General features: G+C 36.7%; 2 protein-coding genes across 2 annotated transcripts in view; one reads left to right on the top strand and one right to left on the bottom strand.

The window, feature by feature from the left end:
- The window catches only part of LOC142341450 (uncharacterized), a 34,668-nt gene extending 13,081 nt beyond the window's left edge, over positions 1-21,587 (top strand). Inside the window, exons 4-8 of the mRNA XM_075392403.1 lie at positions 6,454-6,769; positions 7,432-7,514; positions 12,694-12,941; positions 13,353-13,663; positions 21,284-21,587. Coding sequence (XP_075248518.1) covers positions 6,454-6,769; positions 7,432-7,514; positions 12,694-12,941; positions 13,353-13,663; positions 21,284-21,461 — 1,136 coding nt within the window. The 3' untranslated portion in view covers positions 21,462-21,587. The remainder of the gene's footprint in view (positions 1-6,453; positions 6,770-7,431; positions 7,515-12,693; positions 12,942-13,352; positions 13,664-21,283) is intronic.
- The window catches only part of LOC142340716 (ras-related protein Rab-21-like), a 114,291-nt gene that overhangs the window by 70,372 nt on the left and 17,658 nt on the right, over positions 1-26,261 (bottom strand). The window lies entirely within an intron of this gene.

Genomic DNA, 26,261 nt, shown 5'->3' with positions numbered 1-26,261 from the left:
ATCTTTGTATAAACATTGTTAAGTGCGATTTATTTTGATGTCATTTCGTAATTGAACATACTCCTATCTTTCAGTGAGAGGCTACAGAGTCTAGTATCAATACCAATAAGAATTATAGATAATAACTAAAACTTATGAGAACAAATTTCAAGTACCGGGCATCTAAAAATGGGTTTTATGGGTTTATCCCGTTTCTATTTCTGACTTTGATTTTTTTATACTGACTCTCTTCATTTTGAATTGCGTTGCTAAGCAGCTGCTGTTTAAAAGGACTTTGAGCAGAATGACAGAAGAAAGAAACTAGCTTAGAGAAGTCAAAAAGATTTCACGGAAAATGTCGAAAAAAAGCGGCAAAATGTGTAAAGCGAAAAAAGTTTGACGAAGTAAAAAAAATATAGCAGGACAAGTCCTGACGTACAATTCAAAAAATTTTCCTTGACTAAACAAAGAAACGACCTTGAACGGACTTTGAGTGAATTGGGAAAACCATTTCGAAAAACATCAGATCGAAAAAATAAGAAAAGACAAATCAATAAAAAGAAAATCAATGTCAAAATGCCGCTTGTGGAAAAATAACCAGTAGCGAGAAATGGGAATTTGGCTAAAACAGAAAACTAGACCAAGAACGGACTATGAATGGATTGGCAAAAACCATTAAGAAAAAAATCCTATCCAAAAAATCGAAAAAACTAAAAATCAAAATGAAATTGACGCATGTGAACAAAAAACCACTAGCGAGAAAGCGAATTTTTGTTCAAACACCGTTTTCTCACTCTGCAAAATGATTCAGAAGGTGTCGTAGCCTAGATGAATTTTTATGGGTGCAAAAACTTCCAAATAGGGAGGGAGCTCAAACCCTCAAACTCGGAGGGCTCGACTCGATCAATGGCCCATCGGGTTTCAGCACCTTGTGGTATATCTTAAATCGATTTAGTTCTAGCAACAGACTTAAATTCCGAGTAAGTGTAATTAAGATCAAGCAAAAATAAAGAAAACAAGCGTGAAAAAGTCGCCCAAGAAGTGAAATCGAATTAATGTTCTAGAACAAAAGTGCAAACACGACCAAGCAAAAATTTTGCATAAAAAAGACAAACGCGTTGACAATTATTGCTTCACACTTCGTTCTCATTCATGATCAATTAAAAACTAACAGCTATACCTAATGTAAGTGAATTACAACGATTGCAAAATCTCTAGATGGTCGAAACAGGGTCCCCTAGTCGCTGCAAATTGATTGACATCTTTGTCAACTCATTCAAAACGTTCCCGGCAGATTGTCGGAAAAAAGCCGCCGTTGATTCCCATAACTCTATTGGGATTGAAAGAAAAGAAAATATCAACAAAAATTGATCTTTGTATAAACATTGTTAAGTGCGATTTATTTTGATGTCATTTCGTAATTGAACATACTCCTATCTTTCAGTGAGAGGCTACAGAGTCTAGTATCAATACCAATAAGCATTATAGATAATAACTAAAACTTATGAGAACAAATTTCAAGTACCGGGCATCTAAAAATGGGTTTTATGGGTTTATCCCGTTTCTATTTCTGACTTTGATTTTTTTATACTGACTCTCTTCATTTTGAATTGCGTTGCTGAGCAGCTGCTGTTTAAAAAGACTTTGAGCAGAATGACAGAAGAAAGAAACTAGCTTAGAGAAGTCAAAAAGATTTCACGGAAAATGTCGAAAAAAAGCGGCAAAATGTTTAAAGCGAAAAAAGTTTGACGAAGTAAAAAAAACATAGCAGGACAAGTCCTGACGTACAATTCAAAAAATTTTCCTTGACTAAACAAAGAAACTAGACCTTGAACGGACTTTGAGTGAATTGGGAAAACCATTTCGAAAAACATCAGATCGAAATGAAAAACGACAAATCAATAAAAAGAAAATCAATGTCAAAACGCCGCTTGTGTTAAAATAACCAGTAGCGAGAAATGGGAATTTGGCTGAAACAAAAAACTAGAACAATAATGAACTGTGAATGGATTGGGAAAACCATTTAGAAAAAAATCCGATCCAAAAATCGAAAAAAAACTAAAAATCAAAACAAAACTGACGCATGTGAACAAAAAACCACTAGCGAGAAAGCGAATTTTTGTTCATACACCGTTTTCTCACTCTGCAAAACGATTCAGAAGGTGTAGCCTAGATGAATTTATGGGTGCAAAAACTTCCAAATAGGGAGGGAGCTCAAACTCTCAAACTCGGAGGGCTCGACTCGATCAATGACCCATCGGGTTTCAGCACCTTGTGGTATATCTTAAATCGATTTAGTTCTAGCAACAGACATAAATTATGAGTAAGTAAAATTAAGATCAAGCAAAAATCAAGAAAACAAGCGTGAAAAAGTCTCCCAAGAAGTGAAATCGAATTAATATTCTAGAACAAAAGTGCAAACACGGCCAAGCAAAAATTTTGTATAAAAAAGACAAACGCGTTGACAATTATTGCTTCACACTTCGTTCTCATTCATGATCAATTAAAAACTAACAGCTATACCTAATGTAAGTGAAGTACAACGATTGCAAAATCTCTAGATGGTCGAACCAGGGTCACCTAGTCGCTGCAAATTGATTGACATCTTCGTCAACTCATTCAAAACGTTCCCGGCAGATTGTCGGAAAAAAGCCGCCGTTGATTCCCATAACTCTATTGGGATTGAAAGAAAAGAAAATATCAACAAAAACTGATCTTTGTATAAACATTGTTAAGTGCGATTTATTTTGATGTCAGTTCGTAATTGAACATACTCCTATCTTTCAGTGAGAGGCTACAGGGTCTAGTATCAATACCAATAAGCATTATAGATAATAACTAAAACTTATGAGAACAAATTTCAAGTACCGGGCATCTAAAAATGGGTTTTATGGGTTTATCCCGTTTCTATTTCTGACTTTGATTTTTTTATACTGACTCTCTTCATTTTGAATTGCGTTGCTGAGCAGCTGCTGTTTAAAAGGACTTTTAGCAGAATGACAGAAGAAAGAAACTAGCTTAGAGAAGTCAAAAAGATTTCACGGAAAATGTCGAAAAAGCGGCAAAATGTGTAAAGCGAAAAAAAATTGACGATGTAAAAAAAACATAGCAGGACAAGTCCTGACGTACAATTCAAAAAATTTTCCTTGACTAAACAAAGAAACTAGACCTTGAACGGACTTTGAGTGAATTGGGAAAACCATTTCGAAAAACATCAGATCGAAATGAAAAAAGACAAATCAATAAAAAGAAAATCAGCTCAAAACGCCGCTTGTGTAAAAATAACCAGTAGCGAGAAATGGGAATTTGGCTGAAACAAAAAACTAGAACAATAATGAACTGTGAATGGATTGGGAAAACCATTTAGAAAAAAATCCGAACCAAAAAATCGAAAAATCTAAAAATCAAAATGAAATTGACGCATGTGAACAAAAAACCACTAGCGAGAAAGTGAATTTTTGTTCAAACACCGTTTTCTCACTCTGCAAAATGATTCAGAAGGTGTCGTAGCCTAGATGAATTTTTATGGGTGCAAAAATTTCCAAATAGGGAGGGAGCTCAAACCCTCAAACTCGGAGGGCTCGACTCGATCAACGGCCCATCGGGTTTCAGCACCTTGTGGTATATCTTAAATCGATTTAGTTCTAGCAACAGACTTAAATTCTGAGTAAGTGTTATTACGATCAAGCAAAAATCAAGAAAACAAGCGTGAAAAAGTCACCCAAGAAGTGAAATCGAATTAATGTTCTAGAACAAAAGTGCAAACACAGCCAAGCAAAAATTTTGCATAAAAAAGACAAACGCGTTGACAATTATTGCTTCACACTTCGTTCTCATTCATGATCAATTAAAAACTAACAGCTATACCTAATGTAAGTGCATTACAACGATTGCAATCTCTCTAGATGGTCGAACCAGGTTCACCTAGTCGCTGCAAATTGATTGACATCTTCGTCAACTCATTCAAAACATTCCCGGCAGATTGCCGGAAAAAAGCCGCCGTTGATTCCATAACTCTATTGGGATTGAAAGAAAAGAAAATATCAACAAAAATTGATTTTTGTATAAACATTGTTAAGTGCGATTTATTTTGATGTCATTTCGTAATTGAACATACTCCTTTCTTTCAGTGAGAGGCTACAGGGTCTAGTATCAATACCAATAAGCATTATAGATAATAACTAAAATTTATGAGAACAAAGTTCAAGTACAGGGCATCTAAAAATGGGCTTTATGGGTTTATCCCGTTTCTATTTCTGACTTTATTTTTTTATACTGACTCTCTTCATTTTGAATTGCGTTGCTGAGCAGCTGCTGTTTAAAAGGACTTTGAGCAGAATGACAGAAGAAAGAAACTAGCTTAAAGAAGTCAAAAAGATTTCACGGAAAATGTCGAAAAAGCGGCAAAAAGTGTAAAGCGAAAAAAAGTTTGACGAAAAAAAACATAGCAGGACAAGTCCTGACGTACAATTCAAAGAATTTTCCTTAACTAAACAAAGAAACGACCTTGAACGGACTTTGAGTGAATTGGGAAAACCATTTCGAAAAACATCAGATCGAAAAAATAAGAAAAGACAAATCAATAAAAAGAAAATCAATGTCAAAATGCCGCTTGTGGAAAAATAACCAGTAGCGAGAAATGGGAATTTGGCTGAAACAAAAAACTAGAACAATAATGAACTGTGAATGGATTGGGAAAACCATTTAGAAAAAAAATCCGAACCAAAAAATCGAAAAATCTAAAAATCAAAATGAAATTGACGCATGTGAACAAAAAACCACTAGCGAGAAAGTGAATTTTTGTTCAAACACCGTTTTCTCACTCTGCAAAATGATTCAGAAGGTGTCGTAGCCTAGATGAATTTTTATGGGTGCAAAAATTTCCAAATAGGGAGGGAGCTCAAACCCTCAAACTCGGAGGGCTCGACTCGATCAACGGCCAATCGGGTTTCAGCACCTTGTGGTATATCTTAAATCGATTTAGTTCTAGCAACAGACTTAAATTCTGAGTAAGTGTAATTACGATCAAGCGAAAATCAAGAAAACAAGCGTGAAAAAGTCACCCAAGAAGTGAAATCGAATTAATGTTCTAGAACAAAAGTGCAAACACGGCCAAGCAAAAATTTTGCATAAAAAAGACAAACGCGTTGACAATTATTGCTTCACACTTCGTTCTCATTCATGATCAATTAAAAACTAACAGCTATACCTAATGTAAGTGCATTACAACGATTGCAATCTCTCTAGATGGTCGAACCAGGTTCACTTAGTCGCTGCAAATTGATTGACATCTTCGTCAACTCATTCAAAACATTCCCGGCAGATTGCCGGAAAAAAGCCGCCGTTGACTCCATAACTCTATTGGGATTGAAAGAAAAGAAAATATCAACAAAAATTGATTTTTGTATAAACATTGTTAAGTGCGATTTATTTTGATGTCATTTCGTAATTGAACATACTCCTTTCTTTCAGTGAGAGGCTACAGGGTCTAGTATCAATACCAATAAGCATTATAGATAATAACTAAAACTTATGAGAACAAAGTTCAAGTACCGGTCATCTAAAAATGGGCTTTATGGGTTTATCCCGTTTCTAATTCTGACTTTGATTTTTTTTATACTGACTCTCTTCATTTTGAATTGCCTTGCTGAGCAGCTGCTGTTTAAAAGGACTTTGAGCAGAATGACAGAAGAAAGAAACTAGCTTAGAGAAGTCAAAAAGATTTCACAGAAAATGTTGAAAAAGCGGCAAAATGTGTAAAGCGAAAAAAAGTTTGACGAAGTAAAAAAAAAAAACATAGCAGGACATGTCCTGACGTACAATTCAAAGAATTTTCCTTGACTAAACAGAAAACTAGATCAAGAACGGACTATGAATGGATTGCGAAAACCATTTAGAAAAAAATCCGATCCAAAAAATCGAAAAACTAAAAATCGAAATGAAATTGCCGCATGTGAACTAAAAACAACTAGCGAGAGAGCGAATTTTTGTTCAAACACCGTTTTCTCACTCTACTTTAAATTTAGAGCGAAAAATTTTACGCCGCAAAACCACTCGCTTTTTCGCTCCACTTCCTGTTTCGGCGTGACCTACTCCAATCACTACTCCAATTTGACTTCAAAAATCATGAAAATGTGTGAACAGATCTTAAAAAAAACAGCGCCCCAATACAATTCAAATTCTTTGAATTGTAAAAATAGGAGCGCTATAATAGCCGGCTGAGAAGATGAGGGCAGCAATTAAAAATAGCCTAAGTGACAACTTCGTCGTTTTGAAGGTACAAAAGATATCAATATACCACTTGCTAGTAACACCAAAACCAAACCAATCAAATTCGGGCGAAACTCGCTCAAACGATTCACAAATGGCTGGCTTCGTCAGTATCTAACGGGGGCTCAAGCTTAACAGAGAGAAGAAAAGAGCAGAAAAATGGGGTGCATAAGATGCAAAAATTTGAATAACAATTTATTTTAGGCTCCGACATCTACCGCAAGCGTCACGTCTGCGACTTGATAGGAATCCGGCTGTTCCTCGACTATCTATCCACTGACGAAGACGAACTGCTGCTCCTAGCAAGCGAGGGTCTCGCATTATCATGTGAGGGTCCCTTTGGGAAAGCGGAGGAAATCGGGCAACAGGGGGGTATTATTCCCCTAACCAGACTGTTTCGCCATTCTGATGAGCACATTGTCATGGGAGGCATAAAAGCCATGAGGAAGATGGTGGTCGGAATCGGACTGTTGCCAGTCAAAAGCAACCAGAAGAATATTTTGGATTCTCGCTCACATAAGTACGTACCCAGGTCGAAGTTGCCATCCGGAAGTGACCTCTGATCAGACCGTGCCAGGCGAAAGTGTCCACTGATCAGACTCAAGTGCGCTCGAAACACCGTGACCCCTTTGGTTCTTATCGGCGCAATCAGGCTCTAGATGTGTCTCTGATCAGAATGCTGCTCTTTTGTTGCCTCTTGGCAGAGCCAAAATCTCAGTCAAAAATTTTAAAAAATCGAAAGAAAAAAATGCGCTCTGATCAGACTCAATTGCGCTTCAATTCGCCCCCTGAGCACACTAAGCCATCCGAAATTGACCTCTGATCATTATTAAATGCGCTCGAACCAAATCCCAGACCCTGTAATTTTGGCCTGCAAACACACCGTGTGCGTTTCACTTGGATCTGATCAGAGGTAAATTCCGTCTGGCACCTCAACCTTGGTATTTATCAGAGACCTGTTCCCTGAGACACCTGAAAACTTTGTTCTTAGTGATTTCCCTGTAAATGGAAATTCTGTGAATGTCATCATTGTGTGATTTTGCTGACATCATTGTGTGAAGTTGGGGTCGTGTTGGATATATAAAAAACAAGGTAGCAAATTTAAATACAGCTCATTCAATACAGTAATTTTAGTAAAATTTCGCATTAATTGCGAAACAACTTTAAGCTATAATGTTTCAGGTTCTTGTTGGCACTCATGAAGTACGGCAAAAAACAAGAAGTTCAAATCGAGGCGGCCCTGACACTTTCCCACGTCGCAATAGGTACTCTAAATCTCTTACTTGCATTGAGAAATTTGAAGTTAGAGGCAAAACCATACAAATTAGATGACATACCTTTTGGACGCCAATTAAGCAAATATATATTTCGTGCAAATTACACGCGCACCAAGCAGGTAAAACAGCGTTCTTAACTTTTAAAACAGACATTGATTGGCTATAACTACTAAATAAATATTGTGGCCATGCCTCAACGACCCGTGCGACTTGATATGAATCCGTCGCAACCGAAGAAATTATTACAGCCGAACATAATTAAGTCAAAGTTTGTAATAACAATTTGAATTTTTTAATTCTGATTTGTCATCTTCACTTCGTCCTGATGAAACCTTTCGGCCAATAGGGGTGTCTTCTAATTAGCATGTCGTTTAACACCCACAAAATAACAAAAGGCATATAACCTTATCATGTGTAGGACTAGACCGCAGACAAGTTGCCATCAAAATTGTTTCGGAGCATCAAAAACATGAAAAACGTTCAAATTGCAAAGCAATAAAAGCTCCTAAAAACTTCTATGCAAAAAAATCAGCAGAAAAAGATAACAAATGACTAACGTCAGGCGAATTCCTCTCTCACGAATTGCTCATCGAATAACGCTATCTGAGGTTATTACACACTACTAATAAGATTTAAAAAATAAAACCGACTTACATACGAAGAATTTCTCCTGGACGACTAGTGTGAGTTTAAATCTACTACAGCCTGCCTCAGTTGGATTTGGGGTAACTAGAATTACTACAGGGGGCTTTAAATGATGAAATTAGAGGTTACTGTATACCACTATGCCCACTCATAAAATTTGAAGTGAAAAAATGCTCAATTTCGGAGCACTTTTCATTTGACTTTCAGTAGTAATCTGCCGGCACTTGAGTTTAGCTGCTTACACTTGTGAATGAGAGAGAACTTAAGATTACGCAAAGCAAAAAAGTCAAGGGCGTAAAAATTACTCGAAAAGTTAAAACAGTCCCGCAAATATTTTGCATAACAAAATATAGCTGGTAGAATACCAGAAACGACTCGAAGAGTCATGAAAAAAAATAAAATAGGTTTTACCTACTTCAGACCAATAAAAACAAAAAAGAGCAATATATAGTGAGAAACAACCAATTTTTAGTTAGGAAGCTAGGTAGGTGGGGGTAGGTAGGTGGTGGGCTGGGGGGGGGGGGTACGAGAATGGCGAGGTTAAATAGGTGTAGGGGTAGGTGCCGCCGGGGGTACGTAGTTGGAGGGGCTGTGGGGGTAAGTTCGCGGGTGGTGGTGGTGGGAGAGGGGAGCCATTTGGAGTGAGGCGGGTGGTACGTACGAGGGTAGCTGGGATGGGCATGGGTGGTGTAGGTAGGAGGTGAGGGGGTAAGGTAGGTAGGTGGTGGGCTGGGGGTTACGAGAATGGCGAGGTTAAATAGGTGTAGGGGTAGGTGCCGCCGAGGGCAGGAAGTTGGAGGAGCTGTGGGGGTAAGTTCGAGGGTGGTGGTGGGAGAGGGGAGGCATTTGGAGTGGCGCGGAAGGTACGTACGAGGGTAGCTGGGGTGGGCATGGGTGGTGTAGGTAGCGGGTGAGGGGCAGGCAGAGGAGTTTGAATGGTTCAAACATGAACGGATAAACCGATTAACGTGAAGCAAATACATGCCTGAAAAGATGCCAGATTAAGTTTGGTTGCAGTAGAAAGGACGGAGTTCAAGTCATTACTGAAAATGACAGAGTTAAAAAAAATAGGTTTAAGATCGGTTAACGTTCCAAAAAATTCAAAAAAATAATTTTAATGTCTTAACAGCCATTAGATGTCCACTCAAAGCAGTAGATAGGTTCACTTAAAGTTCATTAAGAAGCCTATTGCACTCTTAATCAACGAGTCTATGCCATTGAACTTCAAAAAATAAGTAAAATCTCAAAAAGAAAATCAAAATTTCATAAAAAATTACAACAAGTCAGAGTAGAAGCCAAAAGAAAACAGGCGCGATCCGTCGAAAACGAAATTTTTGTTCATTGGGCTTCATTTGACTGTAAAAAATGCAAAAACTTTCAAAAAAACAGCTCTCAAAGAGAATTCGAGATTTTTTATATATTAAACTTACCCATGAGACCAAAACTAGCATTTTTGTCGCCTTTCGTCTATTGGGAATGAAAAAATGTTTCATTTAGTAGCGTGAAATGTAGTCTTGAATTGATATTTTGATAGAAAAACTCTTAATTTGAACGAAAATTAAGCTAAATGTGAACAAAATCATGCCAAATGCCCTGTGTTCACGCAAAACTTTAAACCTCTAAATCCTGGGGAAAACGTAATTCAAAAAAATCTTCTAAATTCCTAACTCTACGCTGGACGAGCTTTTTAAAAATACCACTCACATATCTCTACGATGAATATATCGATCGGCCAAAATTGTCTGAACATAAAAAAAACCCATTTGAGTATATAGTTCCTCCCCCCATAAGTGGGGGTCGGAACAACCATCAAATCAATCTGCCGAAAACTGGAACTTCCTTTAGTTGCAAAAGCAAATCGTATTCATATAATTTCAGAAACATTTTGAACGGAAGAATTTACGAACGAGCCTCTTCAAACCCTACTCGATTTGAAACTCCCAGCTTTTTTTCGACAATTGCCATCAGATTATCCAAAGGATGCTAGTAATTGACTTAAATTAAAATTATACAGTTTTGAACTTCCGGTCGATTATGGCTCTTTGGCACTTACAACCGGGCCCTAAAAAGTTGACATTCCACTTGAAAAAAGAACATTGTTAATTTCCTCTGGTACACATAAAAATAAGAAGCAAATGGTAAAAGAGGCAATGTAAAGTTAAGAATATAACATTATATAAAATTATAACATAGCTGGCAGATTGCCAGAAAATAGCCGCAATAGATTTGTAGATCGGCAGTCTAAAAAAACAGTAAAAAAGACAGACCAAAAAATTCGTCTTTTCATTGAAGGCTGATATGTTATATTTTGATTTAAAATCTGCATAAGTTTTTGCTGCCTCTAATAGCTGCTCTCAAATAACCTTAATTTAGAGTGACACACACCCATTTGACCTTATCTATTTGAATTAAAGTAAAAAAAGTCAATTTCAAAGTGAAGAAGTCATTTTTGAGAGTGAGGTAAGTCAAGTGTGACCAAAAACTTAATCAGTTGAAATTGCATGAACGAATGAACAAAAAGTGGCTGTGACGTCATATGGTCGTAACAAAAATCATGACGACGAAATAAAAAACATAGCCGGAAGAATTCCGGAAGCGACTCGAAGCGTAAAAACATTGCTAACAAAACCGTTATTCCAGCGGAAGCCACTACATTTTGTATTAAACTATTAACTCACTACCTCTCCAGGTCTGCTGTAAAAATTGATGAAACTTAAACCACTGTCAACAAGAAACAAAATGCAGCAAAATTTTATATTATTGAGAACGTTTGGTAACGTTGAAAAATCCAAAATAATTAAGGTGGTCAAAAATCTGATAGTCTGAAAAAGCTGGCAAGGTTATGAATAGCCCTCAAATAATTCATGATTCTAATCTGAAAAAGATCGCGAAAGCAAACGGCAGATAATAATCTTAGAAACTAAGTTAAATCTTTTCAAAAAAAGAAAGCTCAAATTTAAGAAACAGAAAACACCTATAATTGCACTTCTTATCACTGCGATTAAGACAATAAACAACACACACATACTGTTCCTTTTTGTACATAAGCTAGACAACATGACTTCATACTAGATCTAAAATAAAATTGATCATAGAAAAGACATAAGCAGCAGAAGAAAATTCAAAGGCAAAAAATCGTTTAAATTATTACCAAGGCCGGAAGAAAGCTGCAGTAAATGGTCAAAAGTGAAAATTTTGGAAAAAGCTTGTTATCAAACTCTCAGTACTGCCTTTGTTGAATGAAATCAATTGCACACCAAAGAAATGACGAAAATCTAAGAAAAAGCTGAAATCGTTCATTTTTTACAACTGAAAAAATCAATATACCGACAATAAATTTAGGTGCCAGGACAAAGCTAGAATTATACTAACTAAAATGTGAAGAATATGGGCACAATGTAAGGAACACCGTAACAAAAAGACTTTCTTGATTTTTGAAAGTTAAAAATTAATTTAAAAAATTCAAGAAAAACGAATACATTTCATTGCTCAGCATTCAAGACAGAGAAAAGATAAGTAGTCATCTGATACACAGATCTATCCTCCTGAAGAGACGAAAAAATAGGAAAAAGGAGAATTCATAAATAAGAAACATTTTGCAAAAAAAATGGTCAAAGAACTTTTAAGTTAAGACTGCATTTCTGAAAGTTTTACCCGATTTCTCAAAACTTAACGCCAAAAAATGATTGAATTTTCATTGAACGAAAATAATGTCCCTCATGTTGCACAAAAAAAACTACAACCAAAATACAAACGAAAAACTGACGAAAATTTGAAAAAAAACTACCAAAATCGGATTAGCATATGCACAATTTTATGGAACAAAATTACATCGAGGTAGAAGGAGGCATTGAGTATAGAAATTATCAAAAAGAAATTGCGATATTAACTAATTTTTGACAAAAAGACGGTTAAAAGATCCAAAAAAGAAGAAATTAAAAGAAAAAAGCCAAAAATTAACCAAAAAATCAAGAATTATGTGCCAATTTTCAACTTGAAACGCATTTTCAGGCTCTGAAAAACACTGTGGAATCAATTTCCGAGGTTGACAATTCAATATAGTATCGAATAAAATTTATTTCTACAAGGAACCAAATTAAAAGCAAAAAAATTGGGCCACTTAGACGAAAAAACGGCTAAAAACCGTTATCTATATGTGCCATTCAGTCAAAAACTACTCTTCAATGTCAAAAAGTCATTCACTAAACGCAGCGCATGATCAAAAAACTTCTCTCGCTCAGAAAAAATTAGTTCACACTGCAATTTTACTCGCTTTCTCTTTTAGGTCAAAACATCGTCTGAACAAATAGTACTTCCGGTAAAAAAAAACCTTAAGAAAACCAATACTCCTCTTCGAGTCGTAAACAACCAAGAGAAGGCCAATAATAGCCCCAGCTATCGCTGTGCGGCTATTAAAAATCATTAACGTTTTGAACTACTATGTGACTAATATTAGAAGTCTAATTTCAGTCTAAGTCTGTTTTCAGTCTAATTCCACTTATAAATAACTGTTCAATTAAAGGTATCCAAAACTTCCACACCCATTTCGAAGAAGACAACGCCTTCACCTACGCACCTCTGTTGTACCTCCTATCCACACCAGACATGCACCAGAGAGCCAAAGTGGGAACAGCCCTGGCATGTTTTGCTTACAATAACGTCCAGGAACAGGTCCAGATATCTCGCTACAGAGCACTCAAGTACAAATACTTCAAACACATGCTGCTCTCTAAAGAGGAGCCAATGGTGCAGTGCAATGCGGCTTATCAGGCTAGTATTAGATGAAGTAAATAAAAAACGTCTCATTTGCAACGTCAATGATTTTTTCCATGCCTACACAAATTTAAGAATCTTGGAACATTGAAAAAGAGTCATAGACGGGTACATTCTTTCTGTCCCTCCCCCCCCCACTCCAGTGTTTTCATTCGTCCCCTCCTATAACAAATTGCGTTATTATATTTCAAGTTACAATGTAAAAAAAGAACTTGCGCCTGAGGGGCGCGTAAAAGGTTTATACCCACTAAGCTTTGGGGGGGGGGGGGGGGTGTTGGAAGGAATAGATCCAAACAACAAACTTGTGGGATTAAAAACTGATGTTTCTACGATACATATTCTAGAACGAACATTTTCAATGACTGTAATCTTAAATGGCGTTCATACAAATTCACAGCTCTCTTCTAGGTAGTGATTCTATCAAAAATAATAGAAGACGAAGATCCCGCAGTTTGCGCAGCCGAGGGCATTCAGGCACTCATTTCACTTTTGGAGAAATCGCAGGACTTAGAAGTTCAGGTATTCGTGTGTGAATGTATCTGCCGTCTTGCTCGCACGACTGACGCTGGAATTCCAGAGGCAATGATTGCTATAGACGTGGTTAAACATTTGGCAAATCTAGTTATGAAATCAACAGATGTGCATGTTCGAGGAACCGCTTCTATAGCTTTGGGATACCTGTCAATGAGGTTTTCTGGATGGAGGAAACTGCTTGACCTGTAAGAGATGCCAGATCAATAGAACTTTTTATATTTTCTCAGCTGCTCTTATTATTCCAATTCAGACTGATCTTTTATGAGCTGCATTGCTCTTTTTTGGTGACTATGGCCACTTTTTTTGCGTCTGAAACTTTCACGTGGTACCATCATTGCAGCCAACATTGGTCAGGCTATGGTCAATCTGAAGCTATGGTTAAGTAAGAGCTAACTAATCCTCACACCGACAGCTTCACGGCGGCAGGGGATTGAACTCTCAATCACTGGCGCGTGAATCACACACCTTACCTCTGGGCTATCACGTCACTTTTTAGGTCTCACGGCTCCTGTGAGTCTGTGCTTAGAACAGAATCTTCAATCTTATAAAAAATTTTATTTGCCAGATTTGATTTCTTTGGATTATCTAAAGGCAACTTTATTGGGCGAGAGTTTGCAAGCAAATACTCTGCTCATATTGAATATAAGGAAACAATATTCGTAACATATGAACTAGATAAAAAATTTTCTATCTATTTATTGTTACTTTTTAAAATGAGGAAATTGTTAGGCGGTAAAATCTAGAGTTCAGCAAGTGCAACAAATCATTCCAAACGCCGTCAAATGGCCCGCGAAATAAAACAGGTACTTCGCAACTATACTGAACATCAAAAGTAAGTTAGCATCCCCTAGTTTTAGGAAGTAAAAATTCAATTTTTGAGGCAGTATTTCTACAACTTGTTACCAAATTGCTGAAACTGGTGCTCTCACCTACCTATGAACTTCAGATGAAACAACGTTCACTTACCAGAAATTCCAATGCAAAGATGATGAACTCCATTCTAGTTTCACAATAAAAATAAAGATTGTAAGTTGGATTAATATTGCCTCAAAAATTGAACTTTGATTTGAGAGAGAGAGAGAGAGAGAGTTAATTTATCCTTGCTTGTATAGTATAAATAGAACAGCATAGATTTAGTAGAAAAAAAAACAACGAAGTTTACAATAGAATAGCAAAGTACAGCAGAACGATCAGCATAGTATTATTTATCTTCAAGCAAGGAAAGGACACGCAACGAGGTCGTTTGACCTACTTCACAGCGTGCCCAGATGTATACAACATAGATGATAAACTTATTAACATTTTTCAAAATTTTTTTTTTCATTTCTTAACAATGATTCAAAAACGTAACACAGAACTTAAAAGGTAACTTTGAACAATTCACTACTGGATGCCCTCTTCTATGGCATATTTTTGCATGCACAAGCGAACATCCAGACTTCGCCAACTTTGAAAAAAAGAAGAGAAAAATAAGTTCTTTATATAAAAAAGACTCGAATTGAAGAAACATTGTTAAAAACTATCTTTAGAATTTAGAAAAATCAAATTTTGACAGCAAAAAACGAATCGCGGTGCCTTCTACGAAGGCACCGCCACAATTTTTGCGTAGATTTTTGTTATTTTGTAAAGAAAGCATCTAGAATTACAGGGTTCTGGAAATTTAGCAGAAAAACACTTTTCGAATGAGTTCCTCATTTCCAAGAATATAAGATTCTTTTAAATTATGATAGGTCATTGATATTTGGCTATAGGTTGAGCTCCCGATAGAGTCATGCAAGAGTCCTTAAATTTTCAAAACATTGAATAATGTTGAAGCCCGACGACTTATCGAATTTTGCTCCAATTTAGATCTGCATAACGGCACTTTTAGTAACATGTGTTTTGCTCGTCTTGTCGTTAAAAAATGTCTTTCAAACTGAAACATACTGTTTAGATAGTCTTCGGCATGGAAACTGTTAATCGATTTTAAAACAAACTTAAGCAGCTCATATACATGTAATTCAAAAACTGTTAGAATTTTGTTTGCACAGAATAGATCCTCGCTTTGATCGAACCGACTCTTAAAGTAAATTAATTTAAGAATTTTCTTCTGTAGCAGATGGATTGGAGCTAAAGACGTGAAGCTAGAGCATCCATACACCAAAATTCCATATTGTATGATAGGACATATGATACTCTTGTAACATTCTATTAACTGGTACCTTGGAGCGAAGTGTCTTAATTTTGATATTATACCACATTGCCTACTAAGTTTTCCTATGACAAGATCTATATGAGAGCTAAACAACAACTTTGAATCAACTATTATGCCTAAATATTTACACGATGGTTCCAATTTAATTTCTTCTGATGTGGAATCGCTCACTGGAAGCACTTGTTTTTAAATTTAATTGAACCGTTTTTAGCATATTGAGCTTAAAGTTTATTTGCAGTTAACCAAGCGGCTACACTATCTAAGTCATCTTGGATAGCTATTCTTGAGCAACCTAAACTGCAAAGGTTGGTGTCGTCAGCAAAAAGATGGACACTAAGTTGATTACACACTCTTGGTAAATCGTTTATATAAATTAAAAACAACAGTGGTCCAAGTATGGAGCCCTGAGGGACACCACAAGTTATATTTAACGAAGTTGATGTCACACCGGCCAAGAAAACTCTCTGAGTTCTATTAGATAAATAGCTTTTACACCATTCTAGGCACTTATGACGAATACCATAACTTTCGAGCTTACGGAGCAATATTTGATGATCTAGTGTATCAAATGCCTTCTGTAGATCCAGAAAAAAGTTGACAACTTTGAATTGGCTTACTCTTATTTTTTCAGTTAATTCTGCCAATGCATCTATGGTGGAATGCTTTTTGCGAAAACCAAATTGCTTGCGATAGAGAAGATTAAAATGTTCCAGGTATTCGTAAATTCTAGAGAACATTGCCCGCTCGTATATTTTACTCCAAACATTTAACAGAGAAATTGGCCTATAATTGTTCTCCTCTAGTCTTGATCCCTCTTTATGCAAGGGAATGATTTTTGCTTTTTTGAGCTCAGTGGGAAAAACTCCTTCACGAAATGATTGATTAATTAACGATGTGAGGTATTTCGTGACAACAGATTTTGTTGTCTTCACTACAATATTACTAATCTCATCTTCACCGGATGAAGATTTGTCCGGAAGTGAATCAATAATTGCACTTATCTCAGTATCAGAAACTGGATATACTCTCAATGTCATATTAACATCAGTCAGGGGTGTGACTGCCTCGGAAGGAATACTGCGCTGAATATTTTTGCCAAAACTAGCAAAAAACTCATTAAATTTCTCAGCTACTTGAAGATTAGATGAGTTAGGTGCAGTATCCGACATGCACGAGGAAAGCTTTGGAACTGCATTATTTACCAAATGTTTTCCTGACAGCTCATTTAAAAGTTTAAATGTTTGTCTTGAGTCTCCGATACATTTTTCGAACATGTTTCGATACTATACCTTTTTCGCCGTTCTAATACTTTTTTCCAATTGAAGTCTAATATCTGTAAACTTCTTGCGCAGAGAGCCATTTGACTTGTCTGCTTTCCATTTCCTGTGAATAAGATTCCGCTGCGTACCTATATTTTTTGTTTTGTTGTCGAACCATTTAGGTGTAGAATTTCGATTGTGCGGGGTGATACGTTTTAGTGGAGCGTACTGCTCAGTAACGGTTAGAAAAATGTGATGAAAGGCACTAAAGCATGAATTTGCACAACCACAGTGTGCTGAAAAAACATTACAAAGTTCGTGACTCAAGGCAGATAAGTATTTTTCAACAATACTGCAGTTACGAAGAAATGATGTATCCCTTACAATTTTGCTTTCCAGGTCATTTGCTTTCACTGTCCACTTCAACGTAACAGGAAAATGGTCTGAAAAGCTTTGATTTTCAAGTATGTGAACATCCCCTATCAAATTTTGAAAAATGAAGTGGTCTAAGCAAGTTGCTGATTTTTCTGTAACACGGGTGGGTTTATTGGGTGTTATAAAAAAGCCATTTGAATGAATGGCGTTTTTATATTTTTTCGTGAGCAAATTTTGTTTCATCGTATCAATGTTAATATCCCCACATATTACAGTTGGCAAGCATTTGGAATTTAAATTTCCCAAAACTTCTTCTACTAAGTCCACAAAATCAAGTTTATTTGCTCTTGGTTTGTTGTATATTACCACTAGCCGGAACTCGTATCCTTGTTTTCTATGGTCGCAAATAAAGACTCCTCGATCACGCAATCCAGTTCTTTTTGAATAGAGCAGTTAGCTGTTAGTTGAATCATAATGCCACCGCCTTTTGAGTCACGAACTTTTGAAGCTACATTTTGGTAACCAGTTACCAGTAGTGATTTTGGGTCGTCGTTTTTAGATAGCCAAGTTTCAGTCAAGCAAAGAATATTAGGTGGAGACTCAAGACTATGTACAAGTGCTTCCAGGTCCTCTATATGTTTTTTTAAGGAGCGAACGTTTAAATTTAGAATAGTAAGTGAACAAGAATTTGAAGTTTTAGATTTAGGTGAAGTCACTGCACGAGGAGGTGGAAAAAATATTGCTATTGGATGGTTGGAAACATTTAACAAAGTCTGAAAAATTATAATTCAGGTTCCTGGCTGCTTCAAGCAGATCAAACACTCTGTACACTCTTTTGTTTTCTTTCCATAGGTAAAAAATCGTGCCCTCCCTTGTCCAGGCTGATTCAACCCTAGGATCTCTTTTCATCATTGCCAGAAACTTTGCTCTAGCAGGTGATATGTCTTCGAAGATTTTTACATTACTTCCAACTTCCGACAACTTCTTTTTGTTTCGGAGTATCTGCGTTTTCACCAACCGTCTAGCAAAACGGGCAATAGTAACGCGTTCACCCGCTTTCCTGCCTGGGAGTCTATGTGCCGTTGAGATGTCCCTTTCGTCGACTTCCACTCCTATTGATGTTGCAACTTCAATAACTTTTTTGATGGTCACGGAATCTTTCTCTGGTACGTTTCGATTACCAGTATGATCTAAGTCTTCCTGAACGCCACTAATACGGATGTTGTCCCTTCTTGTATAATTTTCAACAGTTTCGGCTTGGGACATTGCTGCTACATTGCAGCGTTCTTCTTGATAGTAAAGGTCGTCCTCAATATGCTTGATAATTTCGGCTTTCATTTCCTCTTTGACCTGTTCTACTGCTTGCTTCACTGCACTTGGAATAGCTACTTGAATTTCCGTTCGAACTTGAGTGATAATTTGACTAATACAAGCAGGAATGATGCTGCTGATACCGGTTTCGAGCATTTTGTCAATTTTAGATAAAAATAAATCTTCATCGAAGGTATCTGAACTTGGACTTGAATCAGGTTTGGCCCGCTTCGCGTCCTGTTTGTTCAGAATAGGGGTTTGATCTAGAAATCTCAAGTTGGGAAGATCATCTGCCTCTGTCTCATTTGACATCTCTATTTAATTTGTAGGTGTTGACTTACCTTTGATATTTAAAATATTCATAAAGTTTGCTGACTTCGGAAAGGTACAATGCATTCCTCGGGTGAAAACCATCTCCGGCGGAATAAACTAATCGTCATGAAAAAAATTTAAAATGGGGAAACCAGGTCCGAAAGTTTTAACCCTGATGCCAATTTGGTAGCAACTTCTGACATGTAACTGAAGCCATATTGAAACCTTACTTTTGACAATCAAAGCAGGAGATCTTTAATCGACAAAGATAAAGTAATCCAAATAAAAAAATTGGAAAATCGAATATTCCTTGTTATCACTGCATTTTTTTTATCACCGCATTTTAAGTTGAAAAACTTTTCTATCAAACAGAAAAGTTGCTTTGAAATTTGAATAACTCAACTGAACCTCTGCTTTTCTTATCATTATATTTAGTTTTTACAATTCTTGTTTTTACAATTCTTCCAACCTGTGTTTCGGGAAATGTTTGCTATTTCAAATACAAACTAATATACTGGAAAACAACCAGTTTAAGGGCTTATATTATAGACAAGATTGCTCATACCAGTCTGTGCGTAGCACAGTAATATCCAACATAGCTCTCAAAATTGCACAAAGAAACAAAAATTTCTGTCAAAATACCGTTGGGAGTATCCAATAGCAAAGAGCGACTTAATGCATTAGAGAAAATTACTTTTATTGTTCGAACCAAATAATGAGCTGTCATTTTTAGGCAGACAAAAGCAAAACGCATATTCTATAAAGAAAAAAAAATAGTTAAAATTTAAAAATTTAAAAAAAAATAGAATTTTGAGATTTCATGAGCTTTATGCGCGTATCTGTTTCTTCAAAATTTTGCATGTGTTTTAGTTAAAATTAACAAATATAATTTTGGTTTGGAACAAATTTGAAACCTTAATTTGTAGCAAATAAAAATTAATTGTTCTCAATTTTTATTGACTTCGGACACTTTTGCACTTCTGCATCTACTTGTGCCTAACATGTAAGGAAACGTTAAAAGCTGTCCTTTTAGGCTCTTATTCCGTAGCTTTAAAGAACAATGGTTTTCAGTAAATTTTATTCTTTGGTTTTTTCACTCTTCGGAAAATCAATCGGAGATATGGAGTTTCATCAATTTTTAAGTGAACTTTTCTATCATCTTTCGAAAAGACACTTCATTTTTTATACCAGGCTTTTCACAATCCAAAAACTAATTAGTCTATTATTCTAATCTTCAAAAAAAGTTATAAACTTTTCAATTTACTTTTCGAACCTGGTGCTCAACAAAATCTAACTCTCAAATTTTTCTATTTTATTATAGAAGATGTTAGTTCAAATGATCTGCTGACAACATAAAGATCACAAATAAAAAGGATAAGAAAAGATTTCCGTTATTACTTTCCTATAGTGAATTTGGTTTATTTGATAATCCTTCCATGAAACCGGTTTTTTTACGTCTCCGCGGTTCTAATAAACTTTGAAATGGCGATTTTTGATGAAACCAGATCAATTGCTTGCAAAAACAACTCTGACTTTGGAAAAGAATACATTTCTCTGCTTGTAGTTGTACATTTTCAAAGTTAATTTTTGCTAATTTGGGAGATCTAAATTGACTGAAGTATTCCTTTTTCCAAAAAAAAATTTTTTACTTTTTGGTCAAATAGTCAAAATTGTTAATTCTTACCAAACTGTAACAATTACTAGTGGTAATCAAATCTCCTTTTAACGTAACTGATTTTACAAATTTCTTTGTTTTAACCTTAATTTTTAAATTCAACGCGATCTGTCATACCCCCCCCCCCCTCCCCCCCTCGAGCAATTTTTTTCCTGTACAATTTTTCCTTGGAAATTTCAATGTGTTCCCCCTTTTTTCAATTATCTAATCAAAACTAGATCCTAAGGTCTACAAATTGGCGTTTTTTTTCTTTACGATGCGTAAACAAATATTGAAAAATTGACTAAACAAAAAAAGCCAGTCTCGCATATAGGTAAGCAAGCCTCGATTGAAAAAATGTTGGAACAAGAAATCATAAAACGGGGAGTTGAAAAAATCTGTTTTGCTTTTAAATGCAGTGGGTCTCTTCTTTTTTTGAAGGTCATGTTGATTTCTGTGTCTTTAAGGTCTATCAGACGCAATTATCAAATTTTTAAGGGAAAAAAGTTAAGATCAAAATCAAAAAGGCAAAATCAAAGGTCAAACCATATTTAAAATAGAAAACCATTTTTAAAATTGGCAAGATTGAAACAAAAAAGGTTGAAATAAAAAAGATTGAAATAAAAAAGATCAAATGATGGGAAAGTCCCAAAAATCAAATTTATCTCCCGATCATCTATTTCAAATTTTGATATTTCAGATGCCGCAAGAACGGCGAAATAGTTGGGATTGTTCAGCCTTTCTGCAAGCCACCGTACAAAATTTCTACGAAGTTCTTGCAACAATGGAAGCACTATCAGGAGGTAGCACCAACAAGTGAATGTGCGAAAGACCAATCACCCAATTCCAATGAAATCAGAAAGAGTATTGCGACGTAACGCGATCATGAAAAACCGAAGAATCTTGAAACTCAAACCATCGACCAGCATACAAACGAATTCAAAATGAACTTTAATTCGTTAGATGAACTTAGAGAATCTTTCAAATGAGCTTTATTTTAAAAAGTGTTCACTAAAGAAGAGCAAGCTGTTGAAAATGAACTAGTATAAAAGAGGGATCTTTTCCGTTTGTGCTCCCCAGCTTAGTAGGCGCATATTATTTGCGCTCCTCAGACGCACGTGTCACATTTTTACTTAAAGATTTACTATGTAATGGCACGTCCTCTGTAACTGGTGGGGGGGGGGGCAAAACGAAATTAATTCGTAAAAACTTAAGGTCAATATGGTCAATTACGAAAAAAAAACAATCACTTGCATCATCAGGATTAAAATAAAAATAGGATATCACGGAATAAGCAAAGGAATAAAGTAAAGCAGCCAAGCACTCGGTGCAGCCTTCCCTCCTCCACGACGGCGCTAATCGAAGTCTCACTGAGAACACGAAGCTTGAGAGCGCGACATCCCCTCAAGCAGAGAACAGCTCCTCAGAAGTGCGAAGCTGACTTTCGTTCAGATGTAGCTTATAGTGTCGGCGTACGGCTCTCCGCGTTTTTCGCTGATCTTGGTTGCGAGTTGTTTCATAAAGCGCGATGCTGATGGCCCAGCACCGCCTGAGCAAGCAAAAACCAGTGCGTTGAAACTGCTGTGTTCGGTTTCGAGGATTCGCTCTGCGTACTTATTTCGCTTGATGCTCTCGTGATATTTTTATGCACCTTTTATGGTCTTAGGGCAGCTCTTAGCGTGAGGGTTGAAAATCTTCACATCGAAGAAAGTGCAATTAAAGTGGGAGCCACACAGACCATTTGCCTTGATGTCCAGTCGAGCGTCATCATCAGTAGTGGTGGAATTACTCGAGAAAATACTCGAGTCCATCGATCGACTGAAGTTTTGGCTCTATCTGGACATCGTGGCAAACGTCATCCATCAGGTTTGCAGACACGTCACCGATTTTGTTGTGTCGTAGGTGCGTACACCCGCCTTTGGCGCAATGTAGGCATGGGTGAGGCTAAAATCTTTCCCGCATGGGCAAATAGCTGGCGTGCTCTTCGCTTCCCAGGTGTAGCGAAGTGCTATTCCATCACGGAACTCAGTATTCGTGAGGTCAAAACCATGTTTTGATAACGGAAGCGCGTTAAGCCAGCTAGATGCTCCTTTCTGGCCAGCTGGATGGTATATTTCATTTCTGGTAGATTGTTTTCTATTCTTGATTTTTTCGAGAGGAGTTCACGTTGCATGTCTGCTTTCTGTCTGAGACTGATCTTGGTTTGTTCTAATTCACATTGTTGAATTTCAAATGAATTATTTTTGAACGACGCCAATGGACATGAGAGTCCAATTAATTGCTCAATGGACATGAGAGTCCAAAAGATTTTTATGAAGATCTTGAGGGAGGGCGATGTTAGTTGGAGAGAAAACAATTCTCTTTCCTCTTGGATTATTTCTTTGCCGACGATGTTCGGTATGACTCGGCCAAACCGCTCCTCCATCTTGTCCAAAACCCCGTTAATTGAGGGTGTAGTACGCGAGAGGAAGCTCAATTTCTGTTGAACCCCCTTCGTCAAATATGCATAGGCATTCTGGGGAGAGGTGTGAGCAAATTGACCAAGTCTGTCCAAACTTTTGAGTATTTAAATTCTGAATCTGTGAGGAAATTTTTACTGGCATCAGAGCTACCGATAACTGATCCCAGCACTTGAGCGCCCAGTGTGATCTCAACATTTTTGCCTGCAAACAGAGCTGACGCTTGGCGCTCGCCTCCTGGCTTAATTATCAACTGACACTTCGAAAGGTTGACAAGATATCCGTACTTGGGACCAAGCTCAGTGGGCTTGCCAAAGAGTGCCCTGATATCTTTTAACTTACCGAAGACGCTACCATCATCAGCATACCATTTTTGTGTCAATGAGTCATTGTGAAGTCTTGATATTAGGGGTAGCAATTCCATACATTGCCATCGCAAGGCGATCATCTTGTGTTGTACCTTCCTGAGACAAAATGGCCAACTTACCCATGTAGAGATGAGACGGATGACTATAGGAATTATGTAAGGCAACATGCAATGATGTGCATAAGGCTTTACGTTCTCTAATGCTGTTCGTCTATTGAGCACGTTAAATGCGTTTTTGGCATTAATTAGCGGAATTCTTTCGTTTTCGGCATCATCAAAACCGTGGCGAAGCGAATGTATGGCATGTTCTATGTCGCATTTCGTGCCCAGGCTCAGCTGCATGTTTCCACCGAGGGATGTTAGATCTTGCCTGATGAAGTCGACGATTATGCGTCCAGTGATGCAATGCATTACTTCACCAATACCAATAGGTCTCACGCCTGGACATTTATCCAGAGCCACTAGTTGACAACCATTATATGCAATTAAATTATCTGATTGTATTATGGACGTGGCCAGCCTCTTAGCAAATTTTAAAACAAGCTTGCACAGGTTCGTGGAGGCTTGCCCGAAAGCAGAAAGTAGTCTACGCCAGTCATGGGCATCGAAATTTGAAGGCTCGGCACCGCCATGAGTCTTCATTGCATGCTTTTGATCGACCCTAGCACTGATTTTGTTGAAAACAGTGGGATGGTAGGGAAGCGTGCGTGGATGTTCCCTCTCTCTGAATGCAGTTGCTCTCCAAGGGTTGACCTTCAACATGTTTGGCGCGTAAAATCTCGAGGACCGGTCTACTGTCTACAAGATCGGTAGGTGCGAGCACGCCCCCTTTATGCTCATCCAAAAGACCGCAAAAAGCATTATTGATCAAATCACGAGAAATGAAATCGTTGAACATCTTGAGGTCACAGTGCTGCTTTATGTTCCTTGAATTCATTCTCATTTGGATTGCCTTCGCTTCACAGAAAAGTTCTGAGAAGTTGCAGCTGTGTCATGCACGCAATCTACGCTTGATGGTCTTATTTTATGATCCATCTTCCGTGTTCTTTGTTCGACTGAGAGTTAAGTGCGGAAGTATCATACAGAGGGTCAGAGATATATCGGATCTATCCGAGTTTACGGCAATCGGGGAGAGGACACTGTGAAGGGCTTCGGCGAACTGTTCCCCTGTCTTGTTCTTACTGAGCGTGAAGAACGAAGGCTTCCATATGACAACCTCGCGGAACATTTCGCGCATTGTTACCGCGTGAGGAGGCTGGAAGTTATCCCAAAGTTCATCAACTTGCATCATCACTTGATTCATCAACTTGAAAAACTATTAAAAAACAAATTGAATTCCTTCCATTATTTTTTTCGTTTAGAGATCATGAAATATCCATTCCAAATTGTGAATGTTGTTAAATTTAAGTTCTGGATAAATAATCGTCTTTTCTTTCAGTTTTATTTTCTAACTCACAGAGTTGTTTTAATGAATCAAAAACTAAAACATAAAATTAGTTATGAAGGAAACCAGTCAATTATAAAAAATAACTTTAAAAAGTTTTCTTTAGATCTAGCATCATCAGTTAAAATGTAAATTAACGTTATTCTTACGGTTAAAAAGATTTCCATCAAATTATTACGCAAAACAATAAAAAGATAACCGACTAACGTCGCGCGAATCGCTCTAGAACGACCGGCGAGCGGTTGGCTTCGTCAGTAGCGAGCCAAGATTTAGCGAGGATAGTTTTGTTTTGATTCAACCCTGGAGCAATTAGTTTTCTAACCTGTTTAGTAAAAAAAAATCAAAGAAATTTAATACTTTCAAAAATTTGCGAAACATTGCAAAATTAAGTAGAAAAGGTTGCAGATTTCGCATTGAAATAAAAGTTCAAAAGCATTTTTTGTCTTTGGAGTTCTGACCAGTAACCCATCTGGATGACTTAGAATGAATAAAAAAAAATACATACTTTGCCTCTCCAAAAAACTCTCTAAATGTTGGTTCAAAAATGGTGATTTACCAACGGTTTCACTAGATCTAGCATCTTCAGTTTAAATGCAACTTGACTGCAATCTATTTTCAATGAAAATTGTTGCCATCCAATTATTGCACAAATTAATAACAGATTCTTGGAGCAGCGTTTTTTGTGAACAAAAACTTTTTTAATTTTACCTATGTCAATTAAAACTAAACGTAGGTCTACAAACATTCTTTCAACTTTTCTTCTCTTTGATTCTTCATCAAACACTAAAAATTCGACTAAAGAAGTCGGACAACTTGTCTGTATATTCAATTCGAAAGCCTGAAAAATTGAGACAAACTTAAATAAGTATTATCGTTTTGCTTCTTTTTAAAATCTGTAAAGATTAAAACGCTAGATCCAGGTATTCTAACCGTAAATGTTAAATGTTTGAAATTTTTTTACAAGGTTTTCGCAACATCTAGCTTTTTTGGATAAATTGTAACTTCAGGTTATTATATTTACAGGTAAAATAATTTCTATCCAGTTATTACACAAAACAACAAAACAAAAGAGGTCAGAAACAGCGCTTTTCAGAAAAGGAAAACTTTGAAGCTAATTCAGTTCAAAACATATCAATTAAGACTAATCTATCGACCATGATTAGTATTTCATTTTTTCCTTTGTAATGATTAATCAAAAATTAAAGTTTGTACGAGGAAACAGACCAGCTTGATTGTATATTAGAGTTAAGAGCATAAAATTTTTTGAAACAAAGTATAATAAATAATACATATATTGCCTCTTTAACAACTCTATAAATTTCGAAATGACAGATTTCGGTTTTTAAACCGTTAAAGTACAATGTTTCAAATGTTAATTACATACGTTTCCGCCACTTTTAGCGTTCTT

The sequence above is a fragment of the Convolutriloba macropyga genome, chromosome 6 (genome assembly GCF_964194025.1).
Source record: "Convolutriloba macropyga chromosome 6, txConMacr16.3, whole genome shotgun sequence".
Classification (NCBI taxonomy): Eukaryota; Metazoa; Xenacoelomorpha; order Acoela; family Convolutidae; genus Convolutriloba; species Convolutriloba macropyga.
The sequence above is the reverse complement of the archived record's forward strand: the minus strand, read 5'-3'. Positions and strand labels throughout refer to the sequence as shown.